Raw genomic sequence first — 24,674 nt, 5'->3', positions numbered from 1 at the left:
TGAAAAAAACATCCCTTTAGAGAAGGAATTCCAAATTTGCAACATATTCTGCCTGGCTCAGTACACATAAGCCCCATGTTCTATTGACTCAGAATTCACTTTGATTTAAATTCCTAATCCTAACTACTTTATAAATTAAATTTAAAAAAAGGAATCACACTTTTTAAAGTATATACGATATAGCCTTGATAATATTTGTAAGTCAACTGTTTCTCTGGCTCCTATTCATCCCTCTCTCTTCTCTGAGAGCATAATGAACACCTTGCAGCTGAGACCTCCAGCTGCCTCCCTGAAAAGATTATACCACAGCAGCATTAGAAAATGTGGAAAAACTCCATTTCTGTTAAAATTATTTTTCACTGAAAAACAGTTCTAAGGTTTAATCTGAGAAACATCACTGCAATGTAAACAATAGTGCTAAGGAATGTTTCACTAAAAGGAAAATAACAGGTAGTACATTTTCTCAACACAAAAAGAACAGGACCTCTGTGACTTTTTTTTACCTTTTTAACAACATAACTGTTATAAATTGATTATAAATTAGTTCAGGATTTTTTAATTAATGTTCTCAGAATATAATGTGAAAGAGTGAAAGAACAGAGGTCAGGGGAGGCATGAATGTAAATTAGGCCAGATACTAAAATCAGAACTGAAAGACACATCTGATCAGTATGAATTACTAAACATTATGCCTGAGTCTCGGAAAAGCCGTTCACATTCAAATACTTAATATTGAAAAGGATTTATAAACTATAAATGCTTAGCAGCACTAGAAGCCAGCATTCTACATGGTGACAAACAGTTTTGCCAACATCACAAATAATTTGGCCCACCTTGTACTTTTCCTGAATGCCTCAAATTTCAAGCATCTAAACCACAGAACTAGAGAAACTCTGCCACCCTATAAACTGGCAGGAAACAACAGGAATCCATCCATCACATCTCCAGCTTAAGAACAGTGTCAGGAAACGAGGCTGGGTACAGCTAGGTTAGCCAAAACCCAGCCAGCAGAACTGCAGTTGTTATATGAAGCAATCTTGCAGGGCCTTGACCTCAGGTGATGAAGCGTAGAGCAGAAGGAAAATTTCTGCCCAACCATCTGGGTGTAATCAAAGAAAAGATGTACTCATTTGATGTCTACTGCAACTTTAATCAATGGGAAAGAAAAGGGAATTTTGTTAAGACAATATTATTTATATGTATGAAGTGTGGTAAAGGTTACTAAAGAGTATAATTTTCATGAAATGTTATATTTAGCTATAGATCCTGCAGTCATTTACTATTCAGCAGTCATCTGGTATTTCAGCATCACTCAAAGCAAAAGATTAAGGTTACTCATAACCTAAGTTTGCTTTCCTTGACCTTGGGGAAATTTGATTCTTCTTATAAAAGAAGCATTTCTGCAGTGTCCAATAAATCACTAGACAAGCTTGTATTTTATCAGGTTTTGGGCTTTTTTTTGGTGTGTGTGCACTTTTGCAGTTCAACATCTTTTTGAGCTTTACACGTTGACTGTCTTCAGAACACTTTCATATCCTCAAGCAGATGGAGGACAGCTGCAAAGGAGAATAAAGCCACCACTTCACAGGATGTCTCTCACTGGCAACTTCAAGAGGAAGAAATGGGACAATGCTGCACCAATACAGTAAATTCCTATTTTTTCTCTGAAAACTGGAACTTCCCACTGTAAGTAGAAAACTTCACCAAAGATGGAATAAAAGATTCTTTCCCTCGCTTCCAAGGCTAAATACAAACTGATACTGATTCATGTCATGCCAAAGTCAACCAATGATGCATTGATCCCTTGAGCTACAAAACACTAACTCTTTCCTATGCCTTTATGAGGCAAAATACCTGGCAGGACAACCATACTAAACTCGTGGATCATGGAACACTCAGAAAAGTTAACTTTAAATAAAATTCCTTAATGTCAGAACAGTAGAGCTATGCTTATTACACAGGCTGAAAGCAACACAGCAGGAATACGGGTTTTAGATGACTCTGCTGTTAACTTTGACAGCAAAGAGCTGTTTGTCTTGCTTAGTATAATCCAAAAATATTCAGTCTAGGCCATCAAAAGATAAAACTGCAACAGTGCCTTTGAATTATTTTTCTATAGAGGTTCTAGCAACTAGCAGCTGCTCTGTAACTGAACTGTGCATTGCACATACTTTGGTGCAGTTCTGCTCCAATAAAGCAGCATCTGAGAAGCCCATGTAAGGGTGTAAACAAACTTTGACAGAGGCCACTGCATTTTGGCAGAGAACTACAAAACCTGTTTTTGTACGAACGTCTCTAATTCTTTCAAGGAAAAGCATAGTTGAAGCACAAGAAGGACATTGAGAATCCTTAAGGTACAGTCAAAGGAAAAGAACGGATGCTTTTTCAGAAATTTTTCCTTGCCAAGTGTATTCAAAACAAAAAGGATGGATGACCCCACTGCATGGTCAACAAAAGAGGAGGAAAGTCTAAACCCTGTATTATAGATTCCTTTTATTCCACTATGGTCATAAGCATACCAAGTTCTGGCCATAGTCTCAGGAACCTCCCATATTTAAGACTGTAAAAATGATTCAGTGTTTCTTTTTTCCCCTGTATAGTACAAAATCAGCATTCATTCAAACAACACAAATGAAACCAGAAGAAACATACATGTAATGACTTCTTCCTTCTTGACGGAGACTCTTCACTTTCCATTCTTTCTTGGCGTTGCAACAAAATTTTAAGTTGGCTAACTAGGAAGAGATAAAAACCATTATAACCAATAAATAATTATTTTTTCATTGAAATTAGTATAATTCCTCAACATGTTTAAACCATTTGTTTTCAGAGTTATCTTACCTGCATGACTGTGCTGCAGTTCCTGACTGGCTGCATTCCCACAGTCATCCTTGTCCCTGTCTGCATTGTCACTGCCCTCATCCACAGCGGACTGGTCAAATCCAATGCCATCCTCACCTTTTGCCAAGGCATGTTTCAGTTGAGAGATGCTTTCAATGGCACGTTCTAAAAAAACCCAACCACATCATTGGCCACAATAAGCAACACAAAAGAAAGTATTTACTGGCTGATATTTTAAATGGGAAAAAGCATGAGAGAACTAAAAGCATTCAGCATGTGTCTAGCTAGACTACTTGACCTAAACTCAGACACTGGAAGCAATTATCTAATGCAGACAGCCAAAACAACTACTATATTTGCAAAACACTTACTAAATACTAATTTTTCAGAGAAGAGCGATAAATAGCATCTTAGCCCCTCAACAGCACTCTGCAGCAGCACAAATAATAATATACTTGACCCTAAAATATTTCCTAACATATGAACCTTCCATACTTTTCAATGAACCTAAAGCTCATGCTGCATTTTGTACAATATGCAAGACTGGAAACCAAGAACAATATTTTTGCATTTTAGTGGTGCCACCATATATTACAAAGCAATGTATCACACAATGAAACAAATACCTGAGTAAATGAAGTAGTAACTCAGCAAACCGAGCCAACATAAAACAGATATTTAACAAAGACCAATGACTTCTGAACAAGTGTGAAAAATAAATAACAATACACACAATTCTAGAAAAAAACCCTACAAACACAACAGAAAACCTCTATCCAGATGAATAGAAATATTTTCAAGAACTGACAGATGATACAGTAAAGGTCTTATATAATGTTCAATATTTTTTTTCCTTGTGTTCCTTTTCTAATTTTTTTATTTGATTCAGCTGACTTCACAGAAATCATAAATGCCATATCACTCTGATAAAGCTGAACATTTCCAATATGCCAAGAATGAAATTTGAGCGATTTGCAGCTAAGAGATAAAAACTGAATTGGAAATCACAAAATATGGGCTTGGTTTTAGATAAGGATACATCTAGTTTGCAGCACTGGACCTCAGACAACTCACTTATTACTTCTCTATTTCAACTGCCAATGTAGTTGTGAGATGGTTAGTTCATTTTCTCCCCAGTAAGCAATGTATATACTACCCAGAGAAGACAGAGTAGTAACCTGAGTAGTATGGCTTCGTGCAATGTTGAACAAAGCAGGATCTCCAGGTTCTGCTGTAATGCCAAGTGAACCAAGAAAATGGCCCGTACGTCAGTCACAGAGCGTCAGTCACAAAGGGTGAGACAGTCCTCCAACACCCTTCACAGCCACTTCACGAGAGTACAAGGACACTTGTTTGTGTTTCTCCTCAGTCATGTCACAGTCATTTGTGACTATCAGTCACAACTCCTCTGAATCAGAAAAGTTTCATTAATAGTTAATAATTTTAATTTAAAATGAAACCCCACACTCTCAAAACCTCACTTGACTTTCAGAAATAGGGAATTACAGTCATTTTCTTCATTTAGCCCTGAATCCTTTGCAGGGCTACTCTTCCATAAGACTATAACACTATAACACTATGAAACTTTTAGGTATAAATCCCCACAGAACCACAATTTCACTCTTGTAAGCCAAGCTTATAAGGAAACATCTTTTATTGGAGTAACTGCTACAATTAGAAAAATGGTAACCTTTCCAACACACATCCTTAATTAATTTTTACACGCTTGTAATTTCTAAATTGATATGATGCATATATAACTAAAAATATTTCTTGTCACTGGCAAAAAATCCTTCAAATAATAATCACAGTTAAGCATTTGCTAGGTAGAATTCAGAAGACATGCCTCAGAATATAGGTTGCTGTAAAAATGTTAATAGCTCTTTTCTTCCAAATAGAAAGGTAAATAGCAGTTCAAGTCAGAAAACAAAAGTTAGATAAGTATTTCTGCCTTCACTTTATCTGTGTTTTCAAGTTCACTGCATCTTGACTGAAGCTCGGAAACTGACATTTTCCCCACTGAAATGGTTTCCACCATTTTTTCAGTCTTCTTTACTTGGTTGTAACGTACCAACAGCTTATAAAATACAAATAATCCCCCCAAAAGCATTATATTTAAGAACATGTTCTCAGTCCAGTATGCGAACCATCACTCTTTTTAGCAATGCTAATTTTTAATAGTAACCTGACCCATTTCTGGCCTATTAGTCTTTTCTCAGCACTTCTTTTTAAAGTCCAGTCATCCTAGGGCTCACATCACCATTTCTGGTTACTCCACCCTTTAATGGATTTAATGTAAAAGAAGACATAAAAAGCATATTTTAAACAGTCATCATTTAGTAAAACAAACCCGAATACAATTCACAAGGCAATGACTCAAAAAAGAAGGGTTTAGGTCAAATATTTCACTTTTGGCATACTTGGGCTCTTCATCCTTTCTTGAGCATTCCAGGATGCTATGAGGGCAGAAGAGCTAATTGAGAAATGGCAGAAGTATCTCCCTGACGCAATGGCTAAGATACTTAGTGAACTATGTTGCAACCATTTGTTGCCAAGAAGTGTTCTCTGTCATTTATTATGTGGTGTGTCATCTGATAGCAATAAAGCTCCTTCATTTCCCTATTCCCTGTTGATGTCTGTCAGAGAACCCCAGAGTATCAATATGTGCTCCACAGCCAGGGAACAAACAACAAAGGAAACCAAACCATAACCAACCAAGCTCATATATATTCATTTTCCCAGAACTTCTCTCTCTTTGTAGTATTACAGCTTTTGAACTTCAAGCTGCTACTTTATCCACAAGGATAACACAGATCTTCTTACACTCTGTCCTCTTTTCCCATAAACATACAGGGCAGTAGTAGTGAAACACATTAAAACCATTATCAGTGGCACACTAACGCCTATTTTTTTTGACTACACTTTTCTGTCTCTGAAATAATGTCACCACACTCTTGAAAGTGTCATCAAGTATTTGCTTTAATTTCTTAAAAGCTTGCCTATTTCCAAAGTACTAGTGTTGCTGCCATAGGCAAAACACTCACCACTGGGAAACTGGGAATTAGGAGGTCCCAGTGGTGTGGCTTTACATTCACCAGATACAAAACAGCCAACACTTACTTCACTAAGAGTTGAACTGGATGCCTAAAAGGGAATAAGTACATTATAGCATTTTTCCAAAGTAAGGAACATAATTTTGGGCATTAGGATAAAAGATAATGCACCAATGAGTAGAAATATTGTTTGTTGTTTCTGCCAAATAAATATTCTAATATTAAAAATATTCTTTTTAAATACAAAAGAAATTGAAAAAAACCCCACTGTTTAAAAACAAAGGATAAAAGGATGCAAAACCTTTGTTTAAAGACAACATGATTAATTTTTTAATTAATTCAGATGCAATTAAGTTCTAAGGGTTTCCACATTCAATCCAATTTTTTTGGTTAAGCTACTCCTGTAATAGTACATTTGATAGAAGCATGGTCTCAGTGGAAAAATACTGTAAAAACTGCTCACGTGCAGCACTATGATTTGCCTATCAAAATCAATCAGCATCTCACTTTTCTATGTCTTAACAAGACTCTACACAAATAATCGAAATGTGTTCCTGTTCTACGATAAAACATCATTGAAGTGCTATTTCCTATTGGAACAGCTGAGGATATAAATGAAATTGGACTCATGTGGACTGAAACTTCAAAAAATAAAACTTACTATTAAGCTCTTTGGTTTTCAGTGTTTAAGAGATCTGACATGATTAGGTAAAATGACAAGCTAGCAGCCAAACTTGAGGGATCAAACTCAATACATAAAAAAGACAACTGCTCCATGAAAATGCTGCCAAGTCGCAAACTATTATGTGTAAATCCCAGGCAGCTCTTGCCTGGGACAGGGAGACAACTTTTCTAACACTTCAGCAATACACAGCTGACCAAACATCAAAAAACCAAAATATATTATTGCTTATTATTTAATGGATAGAAGCAACAAGTGATCCTGCGGTGGCCAGTTAGCCTCTGGGACAAGGGACAGAGAGAGATCTTGGTAAGACAGTCCCTAGTACCAGAGTGTTCTGTCAGACCATGATGACAAAAGAAGCCTCTCCCCAAATGCTTTGTTCTGTTATGGTAATCTACCCCAGTTCTGCATTCCTGGCTGGCTGTTGGCCGCTCTGCCCCCTTGCTACCTTATATGCTCCATGCCATAGAAAGTTCTCCACTCCAGGTTCCCCCATCGGCCTCTGCCCCTCCCCACTCCCCCAGAGCTTCCCCATGGGTCCCCATTGCCTAGTCCCGTCTTGTACCGCCCCTGTGCCCTCAGACCATTGGTTTCTGCTGCTAGCCCCACGCCCGTACTTAAGCTTGAGTTCTTCCTTGTTCTGGGTCTTTGCCTCTAGAACCCTCCATAGTGTAGAAGCAATGAACTGCAATCTGTGCAAAGACCCTTCCTGCCTCTTTGCCATTGACCCATATTACTGAAGCTGCCCGTGTGTTTGTGCGTGCACACGTGTGTGAGAGCGTGGCTGATCCTGTTGAGCGGCTTCGCTTTGGAGACGCTTTTTAGAGATCGCTACACCTCGCACTCCGGCACAGAAGCTGCAGAGCCAGAGACAGCGATATGATCCTAATCCAGGATCAAGACCATACTATTCCAGGTACAGAGATATCCTATCCCTCATTTCATCAAAACTTGAATGCCCCTCTGGACTAGACTGAGTCTAGTTAAGCATAATACTTTAGACAAAACCAATAGAGCCATGACTGAAACACGAGTTAATGTTCAAAAAGCACATGACATATATTCTACATGATGAATAAATACACTTCAATGCCCTGAAAGAAGCATTGGTAACTACAGTTATTTGCTGTACTCACTGTAACTACAAAACCTAAGTAGTACTCCCTGAAAATATAATATAGTTATCCCTTTTTCCAGAAAAGTATCTTTGTATAAATATAAATGGTAGATATCTTTTTTTAATATGGGAATGTCAATAATACTGCTGAAAAATTTTTTTTTTACATTGGAGACACATTAAAGATCCATTCAACTTGTCAAAAGAAAAAAACATAGAAACTAGAGTCAGGAGACTCAGAAGTCAAATACAACATGAAAAAGGTAGCTATATTTCCAAAGTAGTCATCAGCTTTGGGGGAAACGAAACAAAAAAATAAAATAAAAAAAAAAGTCAGTGTAAGAACAATTTGCCATTGAAGTCAAACCAGAAAAAAACCCCAGAAGGCACTCAACTGGGTTAGCATTGCCTAAACAAGAGATGTTTTTTCAGGCACAGCACAGAACTCTTTAAAAAGAGTACTCCTTTAAATGAAAGCACCAAAGCTACCTCATTCATGGACTCGGAAATGCCATAGAAAATACTCTGGGAGCAAAAGAACCAATCATCCAAAACAACAGAATTGACTGAAAGACGTGGAAAATAACTCCAGCTGGTGGAAGCATTAAGCAACATAAATTGAAGAAAACAAGTGGCAACTCTATGAAAAAGTTGTAAGTCTGTCACCCAAAGCAAACAGTCCAGTTCTAATAATGTCTACAAGAACATGAAGTTGGCTGTAAATTCAACAAACAGCATCACTTTCTAATATCTCATGGTTCCCAATAAGCAAACAGCATTAGAAAATTAAAGAAGGAATTACACCAATTCTTTAGGTCTTGAAAAACCCAAACCAAACCACTGTAGAATTTTTTTGAAACAGTAACTGACAAAACAGACAACTAGACAAGTTAGTGAAAACAGAAAGAATATGTCAATTTAAAAAAAACTTTCCTGTCCAAAATTAGATCAACATTTGCTTCTATTGACAGCTAAAAATCTAAAATATAGTATCATATTAACTCTTCTGGGATAGCATTTCAGTCAAGTAACTGCTGAAAAATACTGAAACTGAGAATTTGGTTATAAGGTTTTTTTTGTTTAGCACATCTTGGAACTTACTTTACTTCCCATTCTGACATGCAGCTATTCTTCTTTATTGGCTGCCAAACACAGGTATGCTACCACGGAAGTAACACACTATATGGCAGTTTTGAGACTAAAAGTATCCCATCTATCACTACCTGTGCTGCTAGGATTTTACATGCAGCAATGAGCAACACCAGGCTGTTCATTAGTCAGGCCTCAAAAGATCCCAAGATGTGTGAAATGCTCAGCTGTTTCAAAATAATGAATCCTTTTGATTTGGTTTCTTGGGCTCTAGTGTTGCTTTGTATTATATGAGAAACAGGCAGTTTTCAGCACAACTTTTACCAAGCTATCATCTTTAAAACATAGGGTTCTCTGGAGCTGCAGCAGTCATTGTCACGAGTTCCTAAACCAGCCATTTCTGCGGAGCATAAAGCACTTGCCTAAGGTCTAGAAACCCTCACATGTGAAAGCCACATTGCCCAGTTCCTTCTGACAGATTCTCCACCCCTAAAAGAACATTTTATGTTCAGAATACCTAGAAACAACTGTTAAATAAAAATAAAAAGGATAAGCAAAAAACAATTTAGAATGTAATTCTTAGCTGCTTCAGTGTCACAGCTAACTTGTTGTGATGGAAACTGGGCCACATACTCATTTTTTCTAAGATGGCTTTGACTTCCCATCTCTCCTGTTTTATTTTTGGAACCACATAAAACAGCCACAAAATGAAACTTTATTTGTAAAAGTCTTATATTTTCATCTGTTTCTCTCGGAGTTTGCATCTCCGTTCTCTGAAATATGTAGGACACTGCACTCAGCAATGCAGTGGAATACAGAATGCAATTTCCACAAGTTCCTAGGGCAGACTTGAGGCAGACAGGATGACTGTATCAGGCTCAGTACCTAAAAAAGGATGGTTTGCCCCTCCTTTGCTCCTGCTCTTATACGATCTCAGGTCCAACAGTGAGCCAATGCTCTTTACTCAAGAGGCAGAAAACTCAACATTAAAAATAAGCTAATAGTTCTCTGTTCAAACCAGAAATATGCCAGAAACAAAGAAGTCGACTCTAAATAGTCTTCTCAATTTACTGCTGTAGAAGAAAAGGGGAAAGTCACAGGAAGGCATCATGCTCTGGTCTTGGCAGTGGTGTAGTAGAAGGCCCACTGGACATTCACATTATGCCAGTCAATTTTCAGTTATTAACGTGCATACAGCAGCACACCACTGATTCTCCTTTGCAAAATACCTCTACTCCCTTGAGAATAACTTTTTATTAGAAATATTATCTCCTAAAGTTCTTAAGGTTCATTTGAAATGGTCTCAATTACATGAAAGTTTACAAAGTAACCTAATAACCCCAGCTGTACAAATACCACCCTCTTAACTCAGTACTACATGCAGCATTACAGACTTTCATTATACAAGGTCAGGAAAACCTACATTATAAAACCTTGGTTATTTTATCAAAGCCTCTCTATTGAGCTCCAAGACCAGTTAGGTCTTAATCAGGTTTTTCTGGTCCAGCTTTCTGCCCTCTGGCCACCAGACACAGTTTACTGAACACTCAGGCTCCCCGTCTTCTGAGGGATTTCCCTTTCCGACAAAGGACACTGCACTGAAATAATCAGTTACTCTTTCAGAACTTATCCACCCTTCCATCAAACTGAGTAAAGCTGTAAAGTGATTCTTCTGGTGTCCAGTCTGGGTGGTGAAAACCTGTTGCCACGAGCTCAACCTGTGTCCAGATAATGTCAAGCATTACAGGCAGGTTAAGAATGCTTTATTTCAAACACATCAAATAATGCTCGAAGCATGTCACCTAAAATTGTAGAACCCAGATGACAGGAATTATCTCAATGGAGAGGAAAATCTCAAGCTGCATAATTGTATAAGAGAAATAGGTAAAGCATTAGATTTGACAGCTTTGAGAGTAATGATGACCTGTTTGTCCTACAGTGAATTCCTAACACTGGTAGTAATGATGTGAAAAATGCTGTACAGCTCAAAAGAGTTAAAAATTGTACATCACTGAGAAATAAAGAGGTTCTTTGAGAAATATAACGGAACTTAAGTTATATCACCCTGTATTGGGGCTATATTTGTGCATCACCATATTGATTCCTCATTTCTCCTGAGAGTCACCCCTGGATGAATGAAATCAAAACTCTCGTGGCATTGTATGAAAAGAAAATTCTTGTTTCCAAGAATGTAAAGGGGAAAGGCTCATCAGAAATTCACGTTCTGAAATTATTAAACAAATATAATGGATCCAGTGTAAGGGAATCCAGTTAGAAAAAGAAAAAATGAAAATAAGTTGTCTGAAGAGAATACATGCATCCAGTGTATCCATTAGATATGGTCAGCTCTAATAGTCTTACACACAGTTAAACAGCCCTGATATTTGTCATCCTAACTGTTCTGCAACAACTGTTAACTGTAAGCATCAAGTAGCATTACCATGCTCATTTCATCTACAGGAAAAGTAAACAGAAGTTATTCCTTGAAGCTCTGTCTTCTGGGATAAATTAAATCTATTGCCAATGTAAAGGACTGATGCACTTTTGAGAAAGAAATATAAAATACTTGCTGAAAATCGAGTATCAAATAGCTATTTGAAAGTACTTCCATTGTTTTATCCTTTCATGTTTTTTTTTTTTTTTTTGGCAATGTTGTTTCCTACGACACAGGAAACATCACAACAGGCCATGTGGGGGTGCTGTGCTCAGAACACAACTTTCCGCACCAGAACTTCACTTACCCGCAAACTATTCACTGGCTTTCTTCAGAATTCGGACATTACCTTGCCCAGGCAGTGACAATCTGAAAGCTGGTAAAGCCCATGTGTCACAAGCTGACAGACTCAGGTACTCTCTGTCAGGCTATATACCACGCTTCTTGGACTAAGTGGCAGGTATGAAAACACTCGATGACATGGGAAATAACCACTCTCATTAGAATCCATTTGTACCCTCATCTTTACCACTACTAGAATCCGATGCTTCAAGGATGGCCAAAACCCTCACACGAACCAAACCCGCATCCGAAGCAGCAGCGGTCCTGCCCGAGCCGAGTTACGGTGAGACGAGCGCGTGTCACAGCCAGACCGGGGCCGGCGATCGGGTGTGGGGAGCACCAGGCGCAACTTCCCTGCTGCCGCCAGCGGCGCCGGGAGCCGCGCGCCTGTCCCGGCCCGGCCGGGGCGCTCCGCGGGGCGGGGGCAGCCGGGCGCGGCGCAGCCCGCCGGCAGACCCAGGCGGCGGCTGGAGCGGCCCGCCCTCACCCCGTGCCGGTGCCGCTCACCTCGGAGGCGCCTCTGGTACCGCTCCAGGGACTCCTCCAGGGCGCGCTCCCCGCGGGGCGTCCGCATCAGGACGCCGCTGGCTCCCGGGGAGCAGCCGGCGCTGTCCCCCGACACCGGGTGCTCCCCTCGGCAAGGCTGGGGGACAGTAGTTCCACCCGTTCGGCCTTCCCGCGTTGAGCTCGCGGAGGAGCCACCTGTGGGACTCCCTCCGGCTCCTGATCGCCAGCCCTTGCCGCCGGCCGCCGCAGCTGAGCCTGGCAACGCCGGGAGCCCGTCGCGCCTCCCGATGGCGGGAATGCCGCCGCCAGGACTACAAATCCCGGCATGCACCGTGTTGCGGGAGGCGGAACTCCCCGCCCCCGCCCACCCCCGGCAGCAGGGGGAGGGTGGTCGCCGCAACCCATCTCCCCTTTGTTGTGGATCGCGGCCGCAGTCGCGCCTGCGCACAGCACATCCCGTCCGCCTACGCCCTCGGGCCGGCAGCGGGCTCAGCGCCGGTCCCGTCACGGCCGGGGCGGATCGGGGCGGGAAGCGCCGTTTACCTCCCGCCATCGCCCGCGCGGGGAGCGCCCGCAGCCCGGGGAGCGCTATTGTCTGCGGGCGGCGCAGGCGCAGCGCGGCCCCGCCGCCGCTCGGCCTCGGCGCGTGCGCCGTGCGGCGCAGTGCGCGGTGCCGTTACCCGCCGCTATGTGCCGGGAATAACGCCGGGGCCGTTGCCAGAGGGACACCGAGTGCTCCGCCCTCGCTCCCGCATCCCGCGGGATGCCGGCTCGCTGAGCACCCGCTAGCGACGGCCCCTCCCCCGCACGGCGAGCCTCCTCGGAGGGGTGAGTGAGGATGATGCTGCCGCCGCCGCCGCCCTGGGCTGCGTGTCGGGCGGGAGCCGTGGCGGGGAGAGGGGCCGCGGTCGCGCCGTGGGTCCGCCCGGTGCCTATTGTGTCAGGAGGTGCCCGGCGGCCGGGACCCGGGCGGGCTGCGGCCGGCGGAGGGGGAGGCAGCACGGTCTGGGCACAGCCCGCTCCCCCTCCCCCGTCCCCGCCGGGCCCGTCGGTTGCTCCGCGCCCCCGCCTTCCTTTCCCCTCGTCGGCGCGGGGGGATCGCCGGTGCCAGGAGGCATCGCCTCAGGCGGGACGCGGACGGCATCCCACATCTGGCATTTGGTGCTGCTGGATGCCGCTGCCCGCGGCACCCTGGCCCTTTCCGCCCGTGGGGCGACCCCGGCACACCCACCCATCCACCCAACCCCGGGGCTGCGCAGCCTCCCCTCCTGCGGGCGGATTTCCGCGGTTCCAGCGGAGACGTTTCCAGAGGTTTAATTTTTTTTTTTTTTTGGGTTGCCCTCTTTCACTGACTGCCCCGGGGTTGGAGGCGGCGTGTTTCTCCGGATTTAAAAATCAGTGACGCCCTTCGTCTGGGATGCGGCGTTTCCCCCCGTCTCCTTAAAATAATGTCTTCTGTGAAAGGGTGATGGAGAAATTCTGCGGGTTTCGCCTTTTCTCGTATTGCGTATTTCCACCCAACGAGTCAGGTCCCCTTCTTCCCAAAATATCCTCCCGAAGGCGTGAGCTTTTCCTCCTTCGAGGCGCTTCCAGGGAAAAACATGGAATCAGGGTTTTTGTCCCCGGTGACGAGGAGCAGCCCGAGCCCACTTTGTGTGCCCGCCGTGGGGACGAACGGGTTACTGCGCTAACAAAAACCCGATGGCGATTTTCGAGCAGAAAGCGGCGTCGCAGCGGAGGAAGCGGGCGGGAGGGGCGGGGCGGGGGCGCCCCGCAGCCGCCGGGCAGAGGGGCCGTGCGAGCCGGGAGCGGCGGCGGGACCCGGGCGGGCTGGGCGTGCGCTGCCTGCCAGCATCTGCGGCCGTGTTTTGAGCGCTTTTTTAACGTAAGCCGACAATTAGCCCATCAATGCTCACGGCTTGATGGAAAAAAGAATGAGATGTAGATGCTATGCTGATGAGTTGCAGATACATAAGGACTGCCTTCTTGTGACAAGAGATTAGATAGCATCCACTGATCTGCACTTGGAGGAAATTATTTTCTTCCCTGTGAAAGCAAAGGTACTCATAAAATATTTAAGTACTTTGAAAGAATAAAGCCTGTTCTAGCACTGCGATGATCATCTTTTCTCCTTTGGAATGCCATTCAAGGCATTGTGACAGCGTTCTTGGCCCTGGGCGTGCGTCTGTAAAATGATATGTGGGATGGGACAGTTTTTGTAAACTGAACGGAGACAGATTAAATATGCTGTGATTTCCTATGATTAATTTCCTCTGGGAATTACTTTATGTCCAGATGTTGAGAAGTCTGTCTTGCTGAACTCTGCTGATATGGAAGCTCCTCAACTTTAAATTTTATTTAATGGAGAAAAAGTTAAATATAAACACTGCAAAGAATCTTCCTTCACTCTTTGATTATCACTTTTTTAAACACTTTGTCGCCTTCACGTAAATGTTCTGTTCTGTTGGCTTTTTTTTTCCCTTTGTCTGATGAAGGTCAGAAAGGCTGGCTGAATAGAGAGAGTAGTGCAGCTAGGGATACAAAGAATTTTGTCAAAATATCAAGAATCTAGACATTATTAAAGATGCTTTCTTTAATTCTTTTGAAGAGAAACCTTCTGACTTGTAAGTTGTTACCAAACTTTGGCATGACAGTGCGTTGTTTGGGGAGTGGCTCTGACATATGGCTATTTCCTATATTTAATCTGACTTTTGAAAAAAACATTGGGTTCATCCTAGATTGTGTTTCATCTGCTGTAATGGACTTGACAGGCAAAATTTCTTCAAAATTCTGGTGATAATATACAAGTCAGAAAAGAGCCAGGTTATGAAAATGAACTGGAAAAGTCTATGTTTGGTTGTAGGTGAGAGCTTGGAAGCTTTCTCAAATGCCTGGAATGAAACCCAAGGCATGAGGAGTTGCAGAAACGGATTTTGCAGTACCATTTCCAGTTCTTGCAATTGCAGAGAGAAGGTATTTAATGTATATTGATACCATAGTATCTCCTTGATTCTCTTAACTGGACAGTGTCCATGTTAGCACTGCTTTTCTTAGCTTTGTAGGCAGAATGGAACTGAAGTACAACAGATTGTTTTTACTTTAGCTAGAAAGCAAAGAAAAACTGTGAAATCCTGTTTTTTTCTTTAGAAAATTGTGAACTGGGGAGTGAAATATGGAATACATGCAGATAGGTTTTCTACAAGTAAATTTTGTCAGCTTCTAGCACTTGGGAGATTGTGAAAGGACACAGTGATACTTCCCCCTTTTTGAAGGATATGCTACATAACGTAGTAAAGATTGATTCTGTTGTGACCAAGAGACTGCAATTTGAGAAAAGGAAGTTGTTTGTGACTGAGGGATGGAGCTTCAAGTCTGCTAGCTGGGAGCTGGGGTTAGATGTGTGTATCTCCTCTAAGGTGTGCATCTTCACTGCGCTAATTGAGCCTGTGGGGGCCTTTCATTGTGTGGTGGGTTTGTGATGCTCTTACTGAGCAGCTGCGTGTCTTCCATTCTAGTATTGATCCTTGAGTATCCACGCATTTTCCAGGGACTGGTCTACTGAGAGCAGCTTCCTTCAGTGCACAATGCTAATGTCTCCCTGGATCACAATCTAGCTAGGGCGTTGAGTGGGGCAGGACAGTGTGTGATTATGTGACTTAAACTGTAACAATGTAATAATGCATGCAAATAAGGGTGGGAAGAGAGTTGTTTAAACAACTTCATGTATGTCTGTTGTGCAGTTATACATGCATAAAAATATTAAAAAATACTAAAATAAATTACAAATGCCTAGTTCTGTCTTGTAGTTTAATTTTCTGACTCTACTGCCAAAAAGCTGGGAGGCTGTTTTTATTCTACAGGTGCATTTGTAGGTAGAATGATCTTTTTAGTTAAAATTGTGTTTGACCTTCAAAAACCCCTTGTATTTTAAATCAGTATATATCATTTTTTACCATATATTACATCAAAACTGGCTTGTCCTAGAGGTTTCAGGTAAAAGCCACAATTATATTTTAGTAGATTTTTGACATAATTAGATTGCAGATGGGGAGACCTGTGTTTGGGAATGTACTCAGTGCTGCATCACTGAAACTGAAGTGTCTCCTGCCGGCTCTTTGATTGTGGGTGAGAAGTAAGGGAGTGGGTGGATATTAAAGAGGCTGACTAGTCGTTCTCATATCTTAATGCCTTTGCGTGGAGTATTCCCAGTTGCTCCCTCTTCTTTGGGTTTGGTACAGCATGGCTGCACTGCTTTGTTGCAGTGACTCTGGTAGTTTTCGGAGTACATGAAAAGTTAATTCACTCCACTAACCCAGCAGAACACTATTTCTTTTTGTTTTGCTGGTTTTTTTTTTCCTTCCTCCCTTGGATTGGCAAATTGAATTATCTTATTGTGTGGCCAGATGAGTGCCAGAGCAAGTACACAGAATGGGGATGGCAGTGTCAAGCCAGGAAGAGGGGAATACTCATTTTTCCAGTAGCAAAGATACATTTAATCTACTTTACTGTCCTATATGGATGTCCCCTGCACCACTGCAGGCTACTGCGGTCAGAGAGGAGGTGGTTTATGTATAAATACAAGAAAACAAAAAATTAAGATACTGTGTTTGTTCTGTTAGTCTTTATTTGAGGTCCTTGATATGTAAAATGTCCATAGCCACAAGACTGAACATTCAGAACCTATCACTGGAAGAAAAAAATGTTTCTCTGGAAAGTAAACGTGAAAGGAGGTAGAACAAGTAGTTCTATTAAGCGTTGTGGCCTTTGTACCAGGAGAAGCAGGATTTTTGTTCCAGGCTAATGTTGGTATCTTCTCCTTTATGGAATTTAAGGAAATAAATTTTCAAGTATTTCCATGATTTTGTCTCTCCTATTTACTAGTTTTGAGGTGTGTGGGTTTTGTGAATTGGAGGAAGGCCCTAGTAAGTAGGGGTTTAGAGAAATGGTGGGTTTTTAAATTCAAAACAGAGATTAAAACATGGTTTTTATTCCCTGAATAGAATGTGATAAATTTTTTACATGGGAGCCCAGCAAATCCGTCAGCTTTGTTTCTCCTTCTCTTCATCTCCTCTGAGAAATTGTTACTGAAGAAATAGACTTTTCCTTAGCTAGGTGCTTTTCAGAGCTTCAGCATCATGCACTGGTGGGTCTAATGGGCTGATTCAGCTGCAACAACTGCAGCCCTCATACTATCTAGCTTCTTTGGTTGGTTCTGCTGCTTTTATTGCAAGCTTTGGTGTTCTTGTAATAGGGTCCTCTGTTTTCTTGTTTCCATTGTTTTGAACTAAAACGTTTTATATTCTGATCTAGTCAGTGAAACTTAAGAGGGTATTGTCCTTGACAAATAGCTGAGTCTTCTGAAGTCTGTGTGGTGCGTTTTCCAAATCTCATTTTGTACTTAATTCCAAATAAAATTCTGGTTCTGCTTATTTTGTTTCTTTCCAGGAAGAACTGCAATTATTGAGCTTTTCAGAGACAAAATAACAGAAGTGGTGCCACTCCCTGGCATTTCCAAGATGTTTCTTTGTGCATGGAGTATTTAGTTAGTCTTCAGCTGTGGTATATGAAAAACTTGTAATCAATCCATTAGCAAGTCATTATGGTCTGAAAGTAGTAATACACTCAATGCGTTAAATCAGATGTACTTGCAACTTTTCTCTCAAAATTACATGCCCAAATAATTTTGTTGATGATCTTTCTATTCATTTGCAAATATTTGGCCATCTAAATACGCATTCTATTCTGTGTTCAAAACCAAAGCCTTTTCAATTTTCTCTTATTTGTCTTCTCGAAGTGGATTGCATTTCAGAATTAGGAAGAAAAATGCAGGAAGTTAGAGTGTCATGATACCTTTTCAGTTTTCTTATAACATACATTTTTCCTGCTTATATTAATTCTACCTTCTCTCCTCTCTACCCTGTGACCTAGCTGATTATTTAGTCCTGTGCAACTGTATCATCACAGGAATCTTGATGTCAGGAATTATTCTACTTAACTTCATAGTTTAATTTAATAAACAGAAAACACTTCATGGGTAATACTCTTTTTCTTTTTTCCTTTGGAATTTTCCTAAAAATGACCACATAGATGGACCTCTGTTCTGACTTGCACTCAGTATCTTTTCTCCAAGAATAGGTATAACCTGGTGCCAAGGCAGAGTTGAAAAAGGTGCAAGCAATATTTGGTAGTTTCTGCTGAGGCATTGCTAGCCTCCCATCTATTTTCTGCTTCAAACTTTTGAGTCAGACATAGTTTCTGTTAAGGATTGTTCCTTCGACTTGTTCTTAATTTCTTCAGCTGAGTCTTGAAAAGGCAATTCAATAAAAATGGCCTAATTTTTTATTCATGTTCAACTATAGATCGGCCTAATTCAGTAATTAAATTATTGGTTTTTTACAATTTTTTTTTTAATTGCAAAAGGCTGTCCCAGTTTTGTGAGATTAATGATGATTACTCTTCTGGCCATCCATCTCCTCTTTCTTTAAATGGTCAGGTTTTCTTTGTATTGTACTTGGTTTCCAGAGGGGATAGTCAGGTAAAATGAGGGTGAGACCCTTCTTGTAGGAATGACTTTTTGAGGTGATTCACCAGTCAAAAGCACAGCTTGAATTTTAGCTTTTAGTTGACTGTGAAACTGGCTATTACAAATATTTTTTTAATTTTAAGCAGAAATTATTTAGGAAGGCTTTGAGGAACCACTGAGAACCCAGAACTTTTTGTTTAGCTTTTGCATTAGCAGAGAGTTTTGAACAAGATGGCACCTTATTGACATAAGTATTACGGAACCTGTACATTTTTTTCCTGTTACAGATAATATTGCCCTTGGTGGTCATTTTGTGTTTGTTTTACTTTTACAGTTCTTGTTGATGAACAGAATAAAAGGTCTCTTTCAAAAACTGTTTTTCTTCTAAATATTGCTCAGTCATTATGCTCTCATAGCCATTTAAAAATCATGCTGATTATTTTATTGGGCCAGATTGGTGATAATTGGGTAGAGCCTTTATTTTGATGAAGTCATTGTAGACTTGAATCTTTAACAGCCTCTGTGAAATTAATTAGTTCTAAGTATGCCGTTAATTCCTGCCTGTTTGTTTAAATAAATGCTTTTTGTTCAAACTATTAGCATTTTGGTCACAAATTTTCTAGCATATTTTTAATTAATCAAATCTTAATTAATCAGCTTTTAAATTCACCTTGTGATCTCTTTTTAGACAAGTTCCAGTCCTAATATATTACAAGGAATCCTATGCCTAACTGCTGCTGAGTGTTCTTCTGAGAGGTGCGATTGCATGCCCCCTGTCAGTCCTACAGATACATATTACATAGTCTATCAGAAAGAGGCATGAACTCATCAGGGTCTGAAATGAAGATTGGAAGCATATGGGTGTTTTTCATCTGAAAACAGATTCCTGATGTAGAGAATTGTCTCCAGTTGTTTTATGGGGAGCTTCAGCGAGGCTTCTGATGAACATGCTTATTCTTTTTGCTTTTTCTCCTTCTTCTGTAGATAGTACTGTGTGGCTTTGTTCTCTTCAGTTTTTGTCCTAGTTGGAGAACAGTAAGAAAGATAATGTTGCTGGCACAGAACTGAAATTAGTGAAAAGGAATAGTTTGGATATAGTCAGTAAGAGTATTGTGAAAAAGAATAAATATTTAAAAGAAAAACCCTACCCAAAACCAAAACAAAACTAGAAAAAAGAGCACCAAGAACGAGTAATGGAAAATACATTCACACAAAAAAATACCAGGTTGAACTTAAGCTTGGACACAGATCGAGTCAATCACTTGAAAGCCCAGATATGTCACAAACTTTTTTAGAATTCTTTTTTTGAGTTTGGCAGAAACGATATTTGAAATAAAGTAGCCATGGCAGAAAATGTATCATTGTTTCCATGATCATAGTTTGCCACTTTGTGCTGAATCTTTATACCCTGTTTGTTTTGTTGGCTCTTTTTCTCATTCAGAATTTTATTTTTGGCTTCCTCAAGCGTGACTAAGTTTCTGTCTGTCTCAGGTCTTAGTGCAGTCAATGGATCTTCAGGTGCTGCAGATGACTGCTGTGTATGGCAGGATCTGTTCTTACACAACAATACAAAGCCCAGTATAATTCTGTTGCATTATATTCTTTACCTTGCTGTAGGAAGTTTATTGCTTGTCATTAACCAGTATTGTCTTTTTCTGTTTTCCTGTAATGACTGTTACTTTCTCCAGTATTTGCAACTTCTAGATGACACGTAATTGTCTTGCAAACTGGACGTGTATTTTTTCTACCATCCCTTAAACAAACACACCTCGCTTTTCTCCATTTTTGTGGCCTGATTATGACTATTTTATTTAGCACACTTTATTGGGAACTTCAGCTGTCAGAGTGAAATGTGTTAGGTGTTGCATTGTTGAAACTGCAAATAGCAACAGTCAACTTCCACCTTAGGGCAGACTCATACTCCAGAGTCTGGTTTGCATTGAACTCTTGGAGGATTGTCATTGCACGTGGATTGTTTCAAAATGCTGCCTGGTTACTTGCTTCGAGGAGGTCACAGTTTGTAACACAACTAGGAACTCATTTATGCAACAATCACCTTTCGATACCTGCAAATAGCTGAAGTACTTTAAAGGTTTTTTTTGCTTATCATGGCTTGAGTGCTAGTTTGTTAAGAAGCGAGAAGTTTCTTTCTGCCAGAGTTTCTGATGTTGCTTTTGGTCTCAAATTTTACTTACCTCATTTATGTACCCCACACAATAACCATTTTCAGTTGGTTTGGTTAATATGACTGGGCATTTACTTAAATGTCTAACAAGATGAATTCCTTTTGATGTTGTCCGGACAGCCTATAGCATATAGTAAAGTCTTTTGAAATGTGGCAGTAAAAATAAAGGATGAACCATCAAGACATGAGAGTGAACCAGGAAGTCATGAGTCATTCCTTGTCTAGTTGAGTCAAATGGAACTCTTTAATTTCATTTAAAAGTATGAATATTATCAAATATACTACTACATTTGTAGTATAGTTAATGAAATTACTTTGAACAGCACTGTGGGACAAGACTAGTTTTAAGAGATTAAGATCCTTGAGTTCTTGGATTTTGTGAGTCTTTCCCTTGGTGCAGTTTCATTCCAAAACCAAGAAAAGCATTATGCCTTGCTATTTTTATCTTCTGTGGTTTTTGAGGGACAATGCCATTGACCTTCAAAAAATTTTACTCTATAATATCCATGTATTGTTTTATTTATGTAGTTATTTTCATAGGAATTCTTCCTTTCTTTCTGTTCAATATACTTATTCACATTAGGGGTCACTGATCTAAAACAGATTTAGAAGACCAACTGCATTATTGCATCACGAGGTGAGAGACTAAATATTTGATCATTGGGTGTGTTACAAAACATGGTTGAGCAAGTGAAAAAAAAATAAAATTACACACGGAAACATTTCACAAAGTATATACTTTTAATCTGTAATGGATAAATACGAAAACCTACTTTATATTTGAATAGTAATTGTGGTGAAGCGCTGGAACAGGTTGCCTAGGGAAGTGGTGGATGCCCCATCCCTGGAGGTGTTCAAGGCTGGGCTGGGTGGGGCCCTGAGCAACCTGCTCTAGTGGAAGGTGCCCCTGCCCATGGCAGGGGGATTGGAACTCCATGATCTTTGAGGTCCCTTCCAACCCAAACCATTCTGTGATTCTGTATTAATAATCCTTACAGTTCCTATAGGTTCATCTAAATATAGGAAGTCCTGTGAGGCTTAGGGAAATTTGGTGTAATTGCCTTGTGTTCTCGTAGCAGCCTAAGCAGAGCTTGCTACTGGCTGTCCTGGTCTTGCCCTGTTCTTCCCTTTTCTCCCAGCCCCAGCTGCACAGCCTCACATCTTTTGCTTCGGTCCTACATTGGTGTGTAGCTTCTGGGAACCATTCATTTGTTTATGGGAGTGGAGAAGAGCACAAGAGTTACTGTGTCACTAGTTGAACGTTGAAATAGCCCAGCTCAGCTTCACAGGCACGTGTCCTGCAGCCAAAGCAAGGGGAGGAGTCGTGATTTTGTGGCTGAGGTGGGGTGAGAGGGTTGGGGTCCTGACAGCAGAGAAACTGGCTTGAGTTAATGTGGAACTGCAGCTTCTTCACTTCAGCATTTATATGGTGAGGGTTAAAATTGCTCATTTGCCTGTCCATTAAATCTTCAACACTAGGGTTGAAAATAAGTCAATACAGCGACGTTCTGGACATGTAAGCAACTTATGACAGGGTAATCTGTGCATTAGTGGTATATATATTAATTTTGTATTGTAACTCCTACTCCATGGCAGATGCAGGGAACACAAGGTACTTCACACAAAGTAGGCTGCTTGAGATTTGCTGCAATACAAGCAGGAGCTGCTAGTAAGGAAGAGGTGCCGCACTATAAATTTCACATCCCATGCTGCTTCTATATTTGCATCTTTAAATTTAATTAAGCTAACTTCCCCATTTCAGCTAGTAAAACTTAGGCACAGGCTGCTTCATTCTCATAACTTCTGTATACGCTGGCATTTTACCAAATATTAAAAGCTGTGCAGAATGTGAAAATAAAATGTGTTTTCTTTCTCTCTAAACAAACCTGCAAAACTATCTGAAAAGCACTTTGAACTTGAGGATAAAATTTGAATAAAAATCAGTCTTTGGAGCTCTGTTTTTCATAGAGTTTTTTTAACTACTTAGAATGAAAATACAAATAATAAAGAATAATTGTTTTGTCATGATTATTCAGCATTCTTTTATTTTTCAGCTGCCTGTCTGCAAAAGATTGCAGGTTGATAGTTACTGGTATATTCTAGACCAGCTGTTTTCTAACTGTAGAGTTCAACTTCCATGGATGTATTGGTGGACACAGTTGGACCATTATTAATGAAACATCTCTTTAATCAATTATAGTGCTTGTGTGTTTATCTTGCAATGCGATGAGAATGCACTCATTTTATTGAAAATGCTTGTGTGCCTGGATGGGGTGGCCCTTAACCTGTTCATCTTGGGGACCAAGTACAGGGAATGTTTGTATTTTTCTCTTTTTCTCTCCCTCCCTCTAGCTTGCAGTAGTACATGGCTTATGCATTCAAGGCTAAAGGGGGAAAAAAACCACTTCTGAAATTCTGGCAACATTGGGAAAGCTCTTTGCCTTTGATTTGAAGTAAAGCAATCCTATTAGGATAAAATAGAGAGAAAAACATATGCGGGAGAACAGGTAATGTCTGGTTTCTTAGGGGTGTGTCCTGTATCCCAAACTGTACTGAACCTCAACATGCACATGAGCTTGCTCTTGTTCTGTGGGGAAAATTATTTGTTCTATTCCCACAATGTTCTGTGGGGAAAATAACTTGAGTGGCAAATGCGCTGCAAAGGCAGCGAGAGCGCACAAAGGTGCTGTGTGAGCACAGGTCAGCCAGCAGGCTCTAAGGAGCTGGGAATTGTCACTTGTACCACAGTGTTTCTAGTGGGACAATGAACTTGTTCTTTTGAACTTGTTCTGCTCAGTGCTCCATTTTCCTGAAGCTTTTAGGAGCTTTGTATCTCTGAAATCTCCAGCTCTCTACAGCTTGCTGTTGGGAGGAGCAATTGGTGGAAACAAAACGTTTGTTTAAGCCTTATTTCCTCAGGTAACTAAAAATAGTTTCAGTAAGAGTTTTAATTGCTAACTGTGTGGTAGAAGGAGAATACGTTTTTAGAATCCCCTGATGCACAGGAGCTTCCACCTGAACATGAGGAAGAGCTTCTTTACTGTGCAGGTACTGCACACTGAAACAGATTGCCTGGAGAGTTTTTGGAGTCTCCATCACTGGAGATACTCAAGAGCAGTCTGGACACAATCGTGCCATGTGCTCTAGGATGACCCTGCTTGAGCAGGGAGGTTGGACCAGATGACCCAGTCTAAGTCCTTCCAGCCTTCCCCATTCTGAGATTCTATGAAACATAGAATAATTTAAAGAATACAGGATGTGAATTGTTCCAGCCTTTAAAAATGAAACTCATAATGATCTGTCTTAATCAACTTCTTATGCTCTTGTCCATATTTAGTTCCATCTTAAAATGTTGTGAAATATTTTTGGTAAACCAGAAGATTATTTCTCTATTGCAGCAGCATGGTCAGTGTTGCTTAACATAGCTTTTTATGCAGCTGGGCTTAACTGAGTTTGAAGTCTAATTCTTTTGTTGGAGACATAAAATTAGTAACTTCTATAGTAACTGTGGGTAGTTCTTAAAGTAATCAAAATCCAAGCCTTCAAACTTGTTCACTAAAGTGCAAACAAAAAGCATGACTTGATCCCTTTTCCTGGATGGGGTTACAGTACCACTTCCTCTTGTTTGGTTTGGTGCCTGGAGAAGTATGTGTAGTTTGGAGTTCTTCCCATTTAGCCTTCCCTTTCACATCTTTTCCTTTTATATATTTATATTTTTTTTAAGGAGACAAATTTATTGAACTTACAGTAGAAAATCTATATAGATTTCTTCCCATGAAATAACTTGAATTCCAGATTTCTGTCTATTGAAAGACACACTTGCATTCATTTGACAAGCTTTAAAAATATTTGTAGTATGATACTAATAAAAGCATTTTCCAGTGGTCTCCAAGTACTC

The 24,674-nt window shown here is 40.7% G+C and overlaps 2 protein-coding genes across 6 annotated transcripts in view; one reads left to right on the top strand and one right to left on the bottom strand.

Annotated features, from left to right (window-relative positions):
* Positions 1-12,420, bottom strand: part of SDCCAG8 (SHH signaling and ciliogenesis regulator SDCCAG8) — a 109,430-nt gene extending 97,010 nt beyond the window's left edge. For 4 of the 5 annotated variants that reach the window (XR_011149804.1, XM_069009905.1, XM_069009907.1 and 1 more), the window contains exons 1-3: positions 12,069-12,420; positions 2,842-3,006; positions 2,653-2,735 (exon numbers count right to left, since the gene is read on the bottom strand). Coding sequence is in view for 4 of the 5 variants with exons in the window: in XM_069009905.1 (XP_068866006.1) it covers positions 2,653-2,735; positions 2,842-3,006; positions 12,069-12,135 (315 nt within the window). In the remaining variant the exon portion in view is untranslated. Of the gene's footprint in view, positions 1-2,652; positions 2,736-2,841; positions 3,007-12,068 lie in introns of those variants that run through there. The other variant, XM_069009908.1, reaches the window with a different exon arrangement.
* Positions 12,421-12,749: 329 nt separating this feature from the next.
* The window catches only part of CEP170 (centrosomal protein 170), a 96,619-nt gene continuing 84,694 nt past the window's right edge, over positions 12,750-24,674 (top strand). Inside the window, exon 1 of the mRNA XM_069009904.1 lies at positions 12,750-12,896. The gene's annotated coding sequence lies outside the window, so the exon portion shown is untranslated. The remainder of the gene's footprint in view (positions 12,897-24,674) is intronic.

Source organism: Aphelocoma coerulescens, chromosome 3 (genome assembly GCF_041296385.1).
Source record: "Aphelocoma coerulescens isolate FSJ_1873_10779 chromosome 3, UR_Acoe_1.0, whole genome shotgun sequence".
Lineage (NCBI taxonomy): Eukaryota > Metazoa > Chordata > Aves > Passeriformes > Corvidae > Aphelocoma > Aphelocoma coerulescens.
Note: the sequence above shows the minus strand (reverse complement) of the source record. Positions and strands in the feature narration are given on the sequence as shown.